The 17,683-nt window shown below is 44.4% G+C and overlaps 1 protein-coding gene across 1 annotated transcript in view; it reads left to right on the top strand.

Annotated features, from left to right (window-relative positions):
* The window catches only part of RASEF (RAS and EF-hand domain containing), a 46,933-nt gene that overhangs the window by 2,922 nt on the left and 26,328 nt on the right, over window positions 1–17,683 (top strand). Inside the window, exons 2-3 of the mRNA XM_081944864.1 lie at window positions 14,969–15,115; window positions 17,046–17,136. Coding sequence (XP_081800990.1) covers window positions 14,969–15,115; window positions 17,046–17,136 — 238 coding nt within the window. The remainder of the gene's footprint in view (window positions 1–14,968; window positions 15,116–17,045; window positions 17,137–17,683) is intronic.

Here is a 17,683-nt window from a genome sequence, read left to right on the forward strand (position 1 = left end):
ATGGGGGAAAGGTGCACACATGGCCAGCAGACTACAGTGTGACCATTTATGAAGTAGATGAATTAAGTGATATGTTGCGGTCTGTTTGTTTGAATGTCTGTCTGTTCCCCCCCTGTCATCTACGCCTGTCTGGCTATCATCCTCATTTCTCATATTTAGGAACTGCCCATCTCCTAGATAGAGTGATTATGAACACTAAAAATAGTAATCATATGTATTTTTCCACTATCAAGGGTTGTGCTATGTTTCTAACCATTTGATTCCCACAGTTTTAGTTTAAATTATGGCTAAATAATAGCATAAATCTGATAACTGGGTCTTTAACAAAGATGATTAGAGGTCACAAGACTTGCATGTATTATAACTTTGAGGATTTCAGATGTGTTGGATTGCACATTTTTAGCCATCCTTCTTAGCATTTCTACACTGACTAAAATGGATGAATTACTGCATTTTGCAAGAACAATCATAGTATTAAGAGTTTACTTTTTAAACAACATTAAAAGTTTGTGCAATAGACCTCACTTTTAAACTTTAAATCCTTTGTTTGAACTTAATGCTTGCTTAATCCTTGCCAGGGATTAAGAATTACTAGAACTCTCAGCAGCACTAGCCAATATAGTGATTAGGGATGCTGTGAATTATAGATCAGAAACGTGGTGGTCAATCAGAAAGATTGGCAGTTCAGCGGTTCGAATCCCTAGCACCGTGTAATGGAGTGAGCTGCCATTACTTTTCCAGTTTCTGTCAACCTAGCAGTTCGATAGCATGTAAAAATGCAAGTAGAAAAATAGGAACTACCTTTGGTGGGAAGGTAACAGCATTCCGTGCACCTTTGCGATTTAGTCATGCCAGCCACATGACCATAGTGATGTCTTCGGACAGCGCTGGCTCTTCGGCTTTGAAACAGAGATGAGCACCGCCCCCTAGAGTCGAGAACGACTAGCACAAATGTATGAGGGGAACCTTTACCTATATTAAAGATCAGTATTGAAGCATGCTTTCTTTTAAGTCATACTTTATAGAACTTACTGCAAAGGTTTAGCTAAATAGGTGTACATGTGGGTCCAGGATCCTGTTTTAGAAAAGCTATGTACTGTAGATGGTAGAATGAGGTTTGTGCAGGAAGAGTTTCTGTTAGCATCTGCCTTTTTTATCTTAGTACCATGGAGAGAATGTTTGCTCTAGTACTCTGTAGTCCAGCTAATTTGGTTTAATAAGACAGGAGAATGAATTGCAATTCCTTTGTTTGGCGTAGGTGTACAGACCTAATGCGTCTGAATTCTGAAGTCCTCATGTATTGTTTCAAGCAGAATGATAGTATATGATTACCAAAGAAGTAGGCCTGTTTACTGAAAAACCAAATTGTGTTAATGAAGTTTTAAATGCTCCTCTAATTTACAGGGTTTTTAAAATAAAAAAAATAGAATTAAAAAATATTTTTTCCTTGCTGATATCTCGGTTAATGAGTTGATGCTAGGCTGCAGACTCAAGATGTGCATTGGTATTATCTATCTATGTAGGAATTACAATATGTATCTTGCCTTCCATTCAGGAGCTCAAGGCGTGATATATAGCAATAACAATACCATTTAGACTTATATACCATTTCATAGTGCTTTACAGCATTCTCTGAGCAATTTACAAATGTCAGCATATTGCCCCAACAATCTGGATCCTCATTTTACCAACCTCAGAAGGATGGAAGGCTGAGTCAACTTTGAGCGATCAGGATCGAACTGCTGGCTGTGGGCAGAGTTTGTTTGCAATACTGCATTCTAACCACTATACCACCATGGTTCCTTATATAGTATTCCTGCTTCTCATTTTTCTTAGAGCAACAACTCAGGTTGGGCTGAGACTAATGGTCACCTAGGGAGTTTTTCAGGTGAGGATAATTTAGAAGTTGGGTGTCCTCATTCCTAGTTCAACACTGCATTGGCTTTCACTGGAAGGGGTGATGGTCTTGTGAATAGCAATATGTTCACCAAACATTATGAATAATATGTTCAAGCACTTTGAATAGATTATTTTTTTAAACCAGGACATAGTGAAAGAAAGGTGTATATAAGAAATGGGAAACTTAGCACTCTTCAGGTGGTTTGAAGCAACAGTACCAGAATATATGACAATTGTCTGTCTTGAAAAAGGCTTATTGGAAATACAGTTAGAAGTATCCAGAAGGCATCAGGTATAAATATTGAACATGAGGTTTGATATCTCTACTATATTTAGACATAAAAACGCCTACAAATAGTCCTTATAGTTGGAATTAGGATAGGAATGTCCATTACTAAGCAATGTGGGCATAAAGTATGATATTACGTGACTGTATCACTTAATGATGACAATCCCAGCAGTCCCACTTGCCATCATTAACCAAATTCCACTGGTTGTTTGGTGAGAACCCACCCAATCCTAGCCATTCCTGGCCAGGTCCCTTCTAGCCCTGAGCCTCAGTAAGGGAAGAGATTATTTCCTCTGCCCCCTCTTCAACTCTCTGCGTCTCCCATCTCACCTCCCCATCCCCCCACCCTGTCTATTTGGACCCTGGCAAAGCTGCAGATCTCTGTGATGGCCATACTGGGGCTAAAGTAGAGGCCCAGGAATGGTGGCAGACGGCTAAGACTGCTAAAGTCTTCTGAGGAACTCCCCTGTGAAGGATGGTCCATAGGGCAGAGATGGGAGGAAGGTAGGTGGTGGGGAAGTTGAAACACCCAAATGTTGATCGTCACTATGGCGGTGCTACAGCATCCATAAGTTCAGGGACCAAATGTTAAGTACCATTCTTTCAACACTGCCATAACTTTAAATGGTTGCTGAACAAGAACTAAATTGTAGTTAAACAAGAATTGCCTATACTCTGATTAGATTCCCACATTGTGCTAAAAAGTAATGCTGTTTTGTGTGAAACATGAATCCAGTCAGTTGTGAGTTGTTGAACTCTAAAAAATCATGTCTTAATGTGAACCCAGCTGTAGAAAGAAGAAAAAAGTAACCTTCCTACTTTAGGCTATATAATCTGGGTATGACTTCCTCATTCGTGGGTGGTATGCAGATAGATACTAATCAGTTTATGAGTTTCGTCATTGCTTGAGTATCTATTTCAACTATTGTTGTATCAAACACAAACTAAATATTAATGTTAGCAGTGATTTCTGCCCATACTTCCAGAAACTTTTTATAGATAGAAAAAATGGAAAAATATACAGATTTTGAGAGAATAATTAAATATTGAAAAGTTTGAATCAAGTTATTTTGTGGAATATTAGTATGTAATTATTGGTTACCATTTTATACCATTATAATAACCATATAATTATCTCCAGTTCTTTATCTTGTCTTCTATTTTTGTTTCTATTTTATATGAAATCGAAGTATACCAAACATGTATATTATTATTGGGGAGGGGTTTCTTTTGCTTGACTATGTGTTATCAAGTCTGTGTCAATTCTGATGACCACATAAATTGATATCCTCTTAAATGATCTGTTCTCAACATGGCCCTTAAGTTATGTATAAAATTATATCTAGTTTTCTTACCCTCCGGGTAGAATCTAGTTCCAATGCATAAAATATAGCATAGTGGTTAAACCAGTTTGAAGATGATTTATGTCTGCCTTTCAAATCACTATCTTGCAGATATGTTTGACTAAACACTGGAACTTCTACTGATCATATCTGAATTCTGAGAATGTACTCTGACACATTTACAGAATATGATATTGGGTACCCCAAATGTTTACATTGTACAAGTAAACTAGGGCAAAGTTATTTGGCAATATGCAGCTGTTTGAATTGTGATAATCAAAATGTTCTCAGGTCATGTAATTTAACATCAGGATTAAAGAGATAACTTGCAAACACTACTTCCAGACATCATATATGGGATGCTATTTTCATAATGGGGTAATAGTGAAAAGAAATTACAAATAGGATGACAGGTTATTTTCAGAGGAACTTTGAAAAACTGAACTCAGCATTGTGTTTAGAACTGATGCTATAAAATATGTTGGATTACAGTTAACTTCCAGACAGCATGATGGTAAGAATTATCATCCAATCGACATGCACAGATGTCCAAGTTGTCAGAGCTGGGATGGAAGACTTATTCTACCTGTCCCCATTCCGTAGACCACAATGTGTCTGTGGCTGAGGGTCAGTTATAATAATAACAACTGCAGGAAGATTGCAGAGAGTGACTGCAAACAATAACATGGCAAAGTAGCAACAATGGTGTATTGGAATATCTTCAAGAAATACCACTTGCCTGCAAACAAGGACAGGTGGAACTACAAAATCGATAAATTAATAAAAAATGAAAAAGGCAAAGTGCTCTGGGACTTTAGAATTCAAACAAGTAAACATCTGCTGGATAATGCCCCTAGGCTTAACAATTGTTGATTAAAAAAGATAAAAAAAACTGGACAGTACACATTGTATACCCAAAGTCAACAAAATAGAAGAGAAAGTAGTAGAGAAAATAGCAAAATGTAAAATGTAAAAATCTACAAATAGAAGTAAAACAAATGTGGTAAAAGAAAGCAAAGAAAGTGAAACCAATAGCAATAGGCACCTTGCATGTAATCCCAAAACATCGGAAATACTATTTGAACACCATTGGCATTGACAAAATCACCATCAGTCAATTGCAAAAGGCAGCTTTAGTTGGAACTGCTTACATCCTGCCACAATACCTTTGCTATTATTATTAAACAATATCTACTTATTCGGGTCCTTAAAAAGGACGATAGGTGGATTAAAATGCAGTGACATCATAATACTGATTCGGAGCCCTTGGAGCAATAGTTAAAGGATTCCCTTGATATCTGGAAATATCGAATTTATCAAACTTGAGTACCCACATTTTAAAAAAACAAAACCCACCCTGCTTGGAACTGCCTAGGTTCCTAGATACTACCTTAATAATGTTCAGCTCCTTGGTTAGGACTCAAATTATTACGTTTCTACCAATCTGGGAATCCAACCGTACATTACTCAAATATCATTCTGTACATTTCAACTCCAGTAAACATCTTCAGTCTGCTGGATGCCAACCAGTTCCACTGGCTGTCAGTTATTTTAATTGGTGAATATTTACATGCTTCAGTTTGTCCAAAATCAACCAGGATGTTGGCTTTGAGTGTAGTTTTCTTTTTTTTAAAAAAAAAATGGCTGCGGGGGCAAGGGTGATGTGATGATTTGCCAGTATTGCTGTGTACTTGATATATCGGTATTTAGGTCAGCAGACTTGTAATTATCCTTCTTTTTTTTTTAAAAAAAAAAAGAAGTCTTCCCTATCCTTAGAGCTCCTTAGGTTTTTCTAGAGAATTTCTTCTGTTTGCCCTGAATTTGATTTCTCATTCTTGCACCTGACTGTTTTGTGTAAATGTAGGCCACCGAAAGATCCTGAATGGAGCTGTTAATTGGGTCAGTGAGAAACAACAAAACCATATTAAGATTCTGTGATCAAATAACTGGAGCAAACTTTGCAGTCACCATTGTACTGAATGTTTACGACAGCAGCTTTTCCAAGCGGAGCTCAGCAGGCCTACATGAAGCAGCTCTGTGGAGGGAATCATATCTTCCAGCTTTCCTTCCTTCAGTTTCTGGTTTATTTCATCTTCTGGAGATTAAAAACCCACAAGAAGAGTAGCTGTGAGATAGTTCAGAGAAAAAAACAATAGGTAGGACTGTCAAGCTGTAAGGCAATGCTGTTGCCAGGTCTCAACATGAGGATTAGTTTTAGGACTCAGCTGTTTTTAAACCCTAGTTTGGTGTTACATTCAAAGCTGGTAAAAAAAAAACCTCTATTAGCTTGATTTATTATGAACTAAGCATTGGAATAGGATTGCTGCCAGATTCCCCTGGTTGTTGACCATTGTAGATGTCCTGAAATGTAACACTAATATATTTAGATTTTGGTAATTTAAGATAGGGAAAAGAATGAATTAAATGGTTTTAAATGGCTTTTTTGTCCACTATATTTCTTATTTATAATTATTATAATAATAGTTCCACTATAACTTGTTACCATTGTCCATTTTCAGTTTATTATATTTGTGTTTTAAATAGAACTGTGACGGCTAACCTTTGTGCCGAAAGTGCGTGTGCACCCATAATGCAATGTGCATGTGAACTCCCACACACCCCCGCCTCTGCACATGCCCCCTGCACAAGCTTGTGAGACCCCCCCCACGCATGCACGTGTAACCCCCTGGCACACGTGCACATCTCCCTTCCACATGCGCGGCAGGGACCTGAAAATCATCTGATCGGGGGGGACAGCATGTGCATGTGCGGTGGGTTTGAGCCCACAGAGAGTGCTCTGCGTGCCAGCTATGGCACATGTGCCATAGATTCTCCATCACGATCCTAGATACTTGCATTGTCACGCTCCCTTGAACCCATAAAATCTGCGATGTCCTGCCTTGTAACCGGAACATTGTGAGTGAAATGGGGCGGTGGGCGGTGAAAGGAGAATGGAGAGCGTCGGCGTCTGCCGGCGTGGGTGTGGTCAGCAGTTGTGGTGTGATGCCTGGCCTAGGGTCTCTGCAGCTGGCGTGGGTGTGGTCAGCGGTGGCGGTGGGACGCCCACCCTGGGGTCTCTGCAGCTGCCGCTCCCCACGCTGTGGTGTTATCCCAGTTGCTCCCCCCCTCCACCTTGCTTATGGACATGATAAATTGGATCAGCGAGGAGTGGCTGAGGCAGCTGGCATGGATATTAACACCAACGGAAGATGGCTTCAGTAGTTGGCGTGGGCGTGGTTGGAGTGTGTGTGGGTCCTTTGTTGTGCCCCCCCCGGTATCACCGTCGTTGCCTGGGCCACCGTACTGGGCCATTTGGCCCCTCCTTCTGTGATATGGACTGGGTCAACGGAGTGCGGCCCTGGCGGTGGATATAGGTGTGGCTGGCATGGGCGGAGCTTAGCTGTTGGAGTCGGAGCAGCCGCCGATGCCGCCGCTGTCCTTGTTGCTGCCGTCACTGGCCGCTTCGCCACCTCGCAAGTTAACATCTGCTGCAATTTTGACAGCTGGCTGTTGCTCTTGCATGTTGTCCTCAACACCGACTATTTTTATGGTGGACATAAGCTTCCCGCTACCCCCTTGAACACTGCCGGCTGCCCCCCACCCCCATGGACATGTCATCTCCTCGTTCCATCTCCCTATGATGTCATCCCGTTTGGTTGATGCCACACTCTCCACTATGTTATACTGCAACAGAACTTTATTCCCTCCGGGAACTCCCCCTTTCCCGGGGATGGCCTTCTGGCCTATCAAGGCGCTTCCTTAATGACGGATCTTGGGATCCCGAGAGGTGGCATGCGAAGAAGAGATTTCTTAGGGTTTTTTTACAGGGGTTTTTAAACCAAATTTTAAGGGGGGAGGAGGGGTGGGTTGATTCGGATGGCTCAGACAGGCTTGGGGGGGGGAGTCTGCCAGGGCACAGGCCAGAGCTAACTAATGGGCGCGGGTTGGGAGTGGTGGGAAGGGTTGGGATTCCGGTGGAGACATTAAGCCATTCCATTGGGGGGTTCACCATCTCTACGGTTTGTGGGAGAGGCAGATATGGTGGCGGCCGAGGGCCAAATTATGCTCGGAGGACGCGGGTTTGCTGTTTAAGAGCGATCGAGTGTTCCAACCCTCATCGGCCTTCTCGCACCCCCGGGTGCTCGGGATTACAGGACCCTGGTCTCTGGCTTTTAACTTTAACTTTTATTTGATTTCTAGACTGCCCCTCTCCCAGAAGGGACTCGGGGCGGTGTACAGTCATATTAAAAACAGTAAATATACATAATATAAATATAAAATAAATATAGATGTGGCTGGAGGAGGTAGCAATAGTTTACTGTACAATAGTTAAAGTTAGATTTAAAATTTTAAAAATTTAAAAATACATTAAAAAACACCCATAAAAACTATCCCAGGGTAAAATATTTGCCAGGAGGTATAAATGGGACTATAAATGGGCCAGGCCAGCTAATTGGAACAGGTGAGTCTTAAGTTTTTGTCGGAAGGAGCGGAGGTCGGTAGTAGTTCTGATATCAGGGGGGAGGTCATTCCAGAGGGTTGGGCCCATCACAGAGAAGGCTCTACTCCTAGGCGCCGCCCGTTGGCATTGCTTGGTGGACGGCACCCGGAGGAGTCCCTCCCTGTGAGAGCGAATTGGTCGCAGGGATGTATGCGGTAGGATGCGATCCCGCAGGTAACTAGGTCCTGTGCCATGGAGCGCTTTGAAGATGGTAATCAACACCTTGAAACGCACCCGAAAAACCACAGGCAGCCAGTGCAGCTCGCGCAGGAGAGGTGTTATGTGGGAGTACCTAGTACTCCCCATGATAGCCCGCGCGGCCGCATTCTGAACTAGCTGTAGTCTTCGGGTGCATCTCAAGGGGAGCCCCATGTAGAGAGCATTGCAGTAGTCCAGACGAGACGTCACCAGCGCATGAGTGACTGTGCGTAAGGCGTCCCGGTCCAATAGGGGGCGCAATTGGCGCACCAGGCGAACCTGGTGGAACGCCCCCCTTGCCACGGCTGCCACATGGTCATCCATCGACAGCCGGGCATCTAGGAGGACGCCCAAATTGCGTGCCCATTCCACAGGGGCAGTTGCTCGCCCCCTATGGCCAGCGATGGAGTCCACTGGTTGAACCGAGGCGCCGGTAACCACAGCCACTCTGTCTTGGAGGGGTTGAGCCTGAGTCTGTTGTCCCCCATCCAGACCCGAACTGCTTCCAAACACCGGGACATCATTTCGACAGCCTCGTTGGGGTGGTCTGGGGTGGAAATGTACAGCTGAGTGTCATCAGTGTACAGATGGTATCCAACCCCGAAACCACGGATGTTCTCACCCAGTGGCTTCACATATGTGTTGAACAGAAGGGGCGAGAGGACCGACCCCTGCGGCACCCCACAAGTGAGCGACCTCAGGGTCGACCTCTGCTCCCCTGCCAACACACATTGTGTCCGGTCGGAGAGGTAGGAGCCAAACCACCGTAAAACGGTGCCCCTTACTCCCATCCCCTCCAGCCGGCGCAATAGGATACCATGGTCAATGGTATCAAAAGCCGCTGATAGATCTAATAGGACCAGGATAGAGGAACAACCCCTATCTCTGGCCCTCCAGAGATCATCAACCAACGCGACCAAGGCCGTCTCCGTGCTGTGACCGGGTCGGAAACCGGACTGGCACGGGTCTAGATAATCGGTTTCCTCCAGGTGCCGTGGGAATTGCTGTGCCACCACATTCTCTACAACCTTCGCTAAAAAGGGAAGGTTGGAGACAGGACGATAATTAGCTAGTTCCGTCGGGTCCAGGGAAGGCTTCTTGAGTAAGGGCCTCACCACCGCCTCTTTCAAGGCGGCCGGTAAGGACCCCTCACCCAATGAAGCGTTCACTAGACCCAGGAGCCAGCCTCGTGTCACCTCCCAGGATGCCAGTACCAGCCAGGAGGGGCACGGGTCCAATAAACATGTAGTGGCTCACAGCCGCCCACGTAACCTGTCGAAATCCTCGGGGGCAACAGAGTCAAACTCCTCCCAGTATGGTCCCTCAAGACTCGCTGCTGACGACTCCTCCGGTCCACTGAAGGGGGCCCATCCACTCCGGATCTGAGCGATTTTGTCCTGCAGATATTCCCCAAACTCCTCTGCTCTGCCCTGTAAAGGAGCTTCCCGCGGCCTCTGTGATGAGAGGGAGCGGGTCACCCGAAACAGGGCAGCAGGGCGGTTATCGGCGGATGCAATAAGAGCGGCACAATGTCTATGTTTGGCCGGTCTTAATGCCACAAGGTAGGTCCGTGAATAGGCTCTTACATGTGTTCGATCAGATTTGGAGCGCGAGGACCCCCACCTGTTCTCTAGGCGTCTCCTGTGGCGTTTCATCACCCTTAGGTCCTCGGTAAACCAAGGAGCCAGGGTGGTTCGTTGCCGCAGGAGAGGCCGCAAAGGCGCAACCCGGTCCAAGGCTCCAGCAGCCGCCCTATTCCAGGCGGCCACTAGGTCCTCCGTCCGAGAGCGGGTCAGGGCTACAGGAAGTGGCCCAAGCTCCGTCTGGAACCTATCCGGTTCCATCAGGCGCCTGGGGCGGAACCATCTTGGACAGTCTGGTTCCGCCTCCCCGCGGTGGGGGGTAGCGCCAGGGAAGTCGAGCCAAAGAGATGAGTGATCTGACCATGACAGGGGGGTAACAACCAAATCCCCTATTCCCAGATCACTCGTCCACTGCCCAGATACAAAAACAAGGTCCAGCGTGTGACCGCCCTCGTGTGTGGGGCCCTGAATTAATTGGGTCAGGTCCATGGCTGTCATGGAAGCCATGACCTCCCGAGCCACCTCGGACGCTTCCCCCGTTGACGTCAGGTTGAAATCCCCCATAACCATGAGTTGCCGTTTCTGAGATCAGCTCGAGGAGCTCGGGCAGGGCTGCTGATGCATAGCGAGGAGCCAAGTATACAATCAGCAAGCCCCACTGCCTCCCTGGGCCCCATTTCACACCAAGGGACTCACACCCGGATATCTGTGGCTGGTGTCGCTTAATGCCAGGTCCGTGGTACATAAGGCTCCCCTCATTTACGACCTAATACAAGAGGGTAGAGCGGACCTGGCGTGCATTATGGAGACCTTGTTGGGCCATGAGGGGGGTGTTCCCCTTAGCGAACTATGCTCACCAGGCTTCCGGGCGTTTTTCCAGCCAAGAGCCCAGGGCAGGGGCGGGGGGGTGGCGGTGGTTATTAGGGAAAGTCTTAGACCTCAGGAGGTCACTGTGCCTCAGATAGGCGGGTGTGAGTCCCTTTTTGTGAAGTGGGGCCTTGGAGCTCAGGTGGGCCTTTTTGTTACGTACCTGTCTCCCTGCTATGTTTCATCGGCCCTGCCAGAGCTACTGGATGTGTTAGCTGGATTGGCGGTTGATTTCCCCAGGCTTATGGTCCTGCGGGACTTCAATCTGCCTTCCATTGGCGAGACACCCGAGTCAGCTCGGGAGTTGATGGCTTCCATGACGGCTATGGACCTAACCCAGTTAATTCAAGACCCCACCCATAATGGGGGACACACGTTCGACCTGATTTTTGTCTCTGGGCAGTGGATGAATGATCTAGATTTAGGGGATATTTCTATTCAACCCTTGTCATGGTCTGATCATTTCCTCATCAGGCTTGACTTTCATGCTGCTAGCCCTCGCCGCAGGGAGGTGGAACCGACTAGATGGTTCCGCCCTAGGCGCCTGATGGACCCTGAAAGTTTCCTGATGGAGCTTGGGACTTTTCCTGAATCCCTTGCTCACAACTCAACCGAAGCCCTAGTGGAAGCCTGGGATAGGGCAGCCACTGGGGCCTTGGATCACGTTGTGCCTTTGCGGCTTCTGACCCGGTGTCGATCCCAGGTGGCTCCCTGGTTTACCGAGGAGCTCCGGGAGATGAAACGCCAGAAAATAAGCCTAGAGAGTGGTTGGAGGGCCAGCCGGTCCGAATCTGATCGAACACTAGTAAGAATTCATATTAAATCCTACTTAGTGGCGATAAAAGCGGCAAAATGGCAACATTTTTCTGCTCTTATCGCGTCCGCAGATAACTGCCCAGCCGCCCTGTTTAGGGTGACCCGCTTCTTACTAAACCAAGGAACTGGGGAAGACCCCTTGCAGGGTAGGGCTGAAGAATTTGTTCAGTATCTGCAGGATAAAATCGCTCAGATCCGGACAGGCTTGGACTCTGACTGGGTAGATTCGGGCGAGCCGACGGGGATGAATCTTGTGGAGACAATCTGGGATGAGTTTGACCCTGTGACCCCCGAGGGCATGGACAGGATTATGGGGAGACTCAGTGCTGTCAATTGTGTGCTAGACCCATGTCCCTCTTGGTTAGTTTCGGCTTCCCGGGAGGTGACACGAGGCTGGCTCTGGGCGATTACCAACACTTCATTGAGAGAGGGGTTCTTTCCCACCGCCTTGAAAGAGGCGGTGAGGCCCCTCCTTAAGAAGCCTTCCCTGGAGGCAGCTTCTTCAGCCAACTATCGTCCGGTCTCCAACCTTCACTTTGTAGCAAAGGTTGTCGAGAGTGTGGTAGCACGTCAGCTTCCCCAGTACCTGGATGAAGCTATCCACCTGGATCCGTTTCAGTCGGGTTTCAGGCCCGGGTACAGCACGGAGACGGCATTGGTCGCGTTGGTCGATGATCCCTGGCGGGCCTGGGACAGGGGCTGCTCCTCTGTCCTGGTCCTATTGGACCTCTCGGCGGCTTTCGATACCATCGACCATGGTATCCTACTGCGACGACTTGGAGGGTTGGGAGTGGGGGGCACCGTTTTACGGTGGTTCTCCTCCTACCTCTTGGATCGGTCGCAGTTTGTGTTGACTGGAGGGCAGGGATCGACTCCTACGCGCGTCACTTGTGGGGTGCCCCAGGGGTCAGTTCTCTCACCCCTCCTGTTCAACATATGTATGAAACCGCTGGGCGAGATCATCCGTGGTTTTGGGGTATGGTATCATCAATATGCTCATGATACCCAACTTTTCATCTCTACCCCAAACCACCCAAACGATGCCCTCGACGTGATGTCCCGATGCCTGGAGGCTGTGCGGATCTGGATGGGGAGGAACAGGCTCAAGCTCAATCCCTCCAAGACTGAGTGGCTGTGGTTTCCGTCATCCCGATTTGTGCATCTTGTCCCATCTTTGATGATAGAGGGAGAAATTTTAGCCCCCTCAGAGAGGGCCCGCAATCTGGGAGTCCTCCTGGATACGGTGCTTAGTTTAGAAGACCACCTGACGGACGTGACCAGGGGTGGCTTTTACCATGTTCGCCTAGTACGTCAGTTGTGCCCCTTCCTGGATCAGGATGCTCTGTGCACAGTCACTCATGCCCTCGTCCTTTCTCGCCTGGACTACTGCAACGCTCTCTACATGGGGCTGCCCTTGAAGAGCACTCGGAGGCTTCAGCTGGTCCAGAATGCGGCCGCGTGGGTTATCATGGGAGTACCTAGGTACTCCCATGTTACACCCCTTTTAGGCGGCCTGCACTGGTTGCCCATTGTTTTCCGGGTGCGATTCAAGGTATTAATTATGACCTTTAAAGCGCTCCATGGCTTAGGCCTATGGTACCTGCGAGACCACCTACTGCCACCAGTAGCCTCCCACCGTCCATTACGATCCCACAGGGTTGACCTCTTCAGGGTGCCAGACAGTGTCGGCTGGTGACCCCCAGGGGGAGAGCCTTCTCTGTGGGAGCGCCTTCCCTCTGGAATGAGCTGCTCCCGGAGCTTCGCATAATCCCTGACCTCCGGTCCTTCCGACGGGCCATAAAAAGTTGGCTTTTCCAGCAAGCTGGCCTGGCCTGTTAATTTTATCTAATTATTTAAATGTTATTGTCATATTAATTGGGTTTGGGTTTTTTTGGGATATTTTCTAATCTTTTAACTTTTGTGATATGTGTTTTTTAATGTTGTACGCCGCCCTGAGTCCTTTGGGAGAAGGGCGGCATATAAATCCAATAAAACAAAACAAACAATAAACATGTGAAGTTTTATGCAGTAAATATGTTACCAGATTTAGAATCAGGTATGATAAATACAGGTACCTATGACAGTTCATTTAGTGATTGTTCAAATTTACAACAGCACTGAAAAAGTGACTTAAGACTGTTTTTCACATTTACAACCGTTGCAGTATCCCCATGATCACGTGATAAAAATTCAGACCCCTGGCAACTGATTCGTATTTGTGACGGTTGCAGTATTCTGAAGTCATGTCATCACCTTTTTTGACCTTCTGACAAGCAAAGTCAACGAGGAAGCTGGATTTACTTAACAACCTTGTTACTAATTTAACAATTGCAGTGATTCACTTAACAACTCTGGCAGGAAAGGGGCAAAACTTACTTAACAAATATCTTGCTTAACAACAGAAAATGTTGGTTCAATTGTGGGCATATGTCGAGGACTACATGTATACTAGTTCCAGGCTGCATATCATTCTGACGAACTTTGATTTTAAGATCTTTCAAAATCCCTTCCAACCTCGACCACCCAAAAACAGTGATTTATTTGCTACCATTTTAAGGCGGGGCTCAGCTCTAAAGTAGATGTAATGCAATTTAACAAATATCAAAAGGCTAACATCTTCTCCCAATCCATAGAAAATCCTGCATCCATTCACATGTGTGATGTGTTTCTTTTTCATAAGAATTCTACTGCCCATGTCAGCCCTTGATTTCCTCTTCCCATATCCATTAGCAGGAGAATGTAGGGAAAGGCATGGCAGAACCTGGGGGTTGAGGAAGAAGAGGGGTCAGTCTAGAATCTCAAAGTACTAAGTCTTGCTCCCCCCCCCCGTGCTTTTGACCTTTGTCTAATTCTAACTAGGTGTTTGACCTTTAGTTAAGATTCCTGTGCATAGGCTTTTAGCAATAAATCAGCTTAATTGAATCTTCATGTATGGACTTGGTCTTTCGGAGAAAGATGCAATTTGAGCGATATCAGAAAGGTTAGACTTATCCAGACCACTCATTTGATGAATTTGATGGATTTTGTCTGGATGGGACTGTGATCTGATCCTATACTAGAAGCATTTTCTGTGTGAAGGGAAAGCCCAATTCCTTCCTGTTAGCATCTTTATTAATAAAAGTTTCTCCAGTATTGCATATGTGTATGTGTTTAATCAGTGCGGTGTATTTAAATTTTTATAACCTAAGTGCCTGGGTAAAGAGATTTTGAATTTAAATCTCTGAAGATATTTTGATTCCAGGATAGATTAAGATCACAATGCTTACACCAAAATAAAGTAATATGTCTGTTTTTTGTCCTCTGTAATTTGCTCTTATGAATTAATTGACCTATTTTTAAAAACCTTATTTGTAAAATCTTAATAAAAAGTCTGTGCCATCTACCCATTCTCCTTGACATCACCATGTAAGATATATTATTTTTGAATAAACCTGTAAAAACATTTAATACTTGATTTCTCCCCCATTTCTAGGCAAGAGCAGGTCTGCATTCTATACCAGAACATCAATATAGTGGAACCACGATTAATTCAACCATATGAAAACGTTATTAAGAACTTTATTAGAGAGATCAAGCTGCAGAGTACAGAAATGGAAACCTTGGCCATCGCTGTAAAAAGGTAAATAACTGGGTTTGTACTTTATAATGAAACTATATTAGAGTAAATTATTGAAATCTGAAGTAGGCAAGTATCCTCTAGAACTGTGGACTTAACTACATCTGCATCGAGTAAATAAAGAGTGTCCACACCATATCCAGAGCACTATTGGATTCAAATACTTCCACCAATTCCAGACAACAGAGCTGGTGGGAAAGGAATGGAGGAATTGCAGTCCAAGGTATTTGAATTTGTTTATCCATGCTTTAAATACCCAATAAATCATGTGGGTGAAGAACAAATTAATTATAAAGGTCATGCTATCACGACCCTTGCAAATGATTAAATATACTTGAAGCTTTTGTTTGTTTTATAGTTTGTGAACGCCCGTTGTATGTTTTCTAAAACAGCATTTTCAGAACAGGTATCTCTAACTTAACGTTTGAGATGTCTGATCACAGAAAATTTGAGACTGAAGGGAAGAGAAGGAAGAATTAAGGGAAAATGTAGTGCTACATAGAAATTAAGAATTTAGTTTATTAATGGTTAACTAGGCAGTAGCTTCCCGAATACTCAGACGCAAGTATTTCAGTTTTGGAATGGCAGCCCTATCAGTTGAGTTTCAGTTGATGGAAGAGATGGCACAACTCTGATAATACCTAATCTTATTTCAAATCCTATGCAATCATTTTGCACTTCTACACTTATGTAAAGAAGCCTTTGTCTTCTCATGCCCCTAAGTGTTTTCCATTGAAGAGAGTTGCATGTGTACACTCCCTGCATTCTTTGAGACAATTTCTCCTGCCAGGATGAGATTCTGGTGCCAATAATGCCTGGTCATCATATTACTAGTGGACATATTTCTGTAATGGGGTTTCAACTTAGTGGATAAGATGTGAATGTTGCTACTATATGCATTCTGTCAGGTTTTTTTCCTGTTGCCAACATTCAATATAATACAATACAATAGGAGAGTTGGAAGGGACCTTGGAGGTCTTCTAGTCCAACCCCCTGCCTAGGCAGGAAACCCTATACTGTTTCAGACAAATGGTTATCCAACATCTTCTTAAAGACTTCCAGTGTTGGGGCATTCACAACTTCTGGAGGCAAGCTGTTCCACTGATTAATTGTTTTAACTGTCAACATTCTGAGACTATCTGGACTGTTTCTATCACCCATCTTCTCTCACTTATGACTGCATGACTGTAACTTTGTTAATTGTATCTTTATGATTTATATTGATTATTTCCTGATTGCTTATTTGTAACCCATGACTATCATTAAGTGTTTGTACCTTATGATTCTTGATGAATGTATCTTGTCTTTTTATGTACACTGAGAGCATATGTACCAAAGACAAATTCCTTGTGTGTCCAATTACACTTGGCCAATATAATTCTATTCTATTCTATTCTATTCTATTCTATTCTATTCTATTCTATTCTATTCTCTGGACTATGTTTCTTTTCTATATCTTGTTTAAATTTTGGTTTATTGGTATATTCCAGTGAATTATGCTATAGGCAGAAATAAGATAGACTGTATAATCTGTAATATATGTATTAATTTGTAATCTTTGGAGTCATGGTATGTGGTATGTGATAATTCATTTACATCCACATCCGTTTCACCCAGAGAGATTTAGCATCTAAGGTCAGGCCTTTCTGCAGATACGGTAATTTGCTTATTGCTGTGAGAAATAGAAAAACCTCTGTTCAGAGTTATATGGAGACAATTGATACCTATAGTTCATCGTTTATGATTGCTCAATACTGAAGACCTTTGATATAATTGGGTATGAAAGGCAATTTACTTTTAGCTATATAATGTCACACTAGCTACAGGGAAGGTACACCAGTTAATTAAAGCTGGGAATATAGTCTGTTCTGGTTTAAACCATATTGCCCCAATTATTTTTAAGGTTCTTTTATGTGAATATTCACTTTTATAGAGCACAAGATAAAGCAGCCATGCAGCTTGGTGAACTAGAAGAGGAGATGGAGCAGCGCATACAGGCTACAGAACATAAAGTCAAGAAGGAGGTGATTAACTAATGCTTGCAATGCTAATGACTTAAAAAGGGTTGCTTCCCTTAATAAAATAAGTAAAATAATTCCAAATTTTGTGGTTTGGATTTGATGTATGGATCATTTCTCTGCATTATTTTTCTCTTTAGTTTGACTCTAATGCAAAACAGTACAGAGCCAGCACTTTCTCTATCTCTTTCCTAATTTATCCAACTTTTTATGCAAAAAAGAAAGATTTGGGGAAGAGGGAAAGATGCCCATGGTAGCTTACTGCAGGCTAGTAATTTGAAGTAATTTGTCATGGCAGACTAAGTTGTAGTCTAAGGGTTTGTTATGTTGAAGACGAAGAGCCATTATATAGGGTTCTGGAAACTGGATAATACCGATAGATCTGTGGATTTTTTTCTTCCAAGTACGTAATATATGGAGGAAATGTAAATTCATAACAATTGGTTACGTCCTAGTTCTTATAAATCATGTGCAAATAGAGATACTTGGAAATGGGCTAATAGCTACAGCCCTGTTTCTCTTCCTCTTCTCCATTCAACAATATCCTTAATTT

The sequence above is a fragment of the Natrix helvetica genome (assembly GCF_964273705.1).
Source record: "Natrix helvetica genome assembly, chromosome: 2".
Lineage (NCBI taxonomy): Eukaryota > Metazoa > Chordata > Lepidosauria > Squamata > Natricidae > Natrix > Natrix helvetica.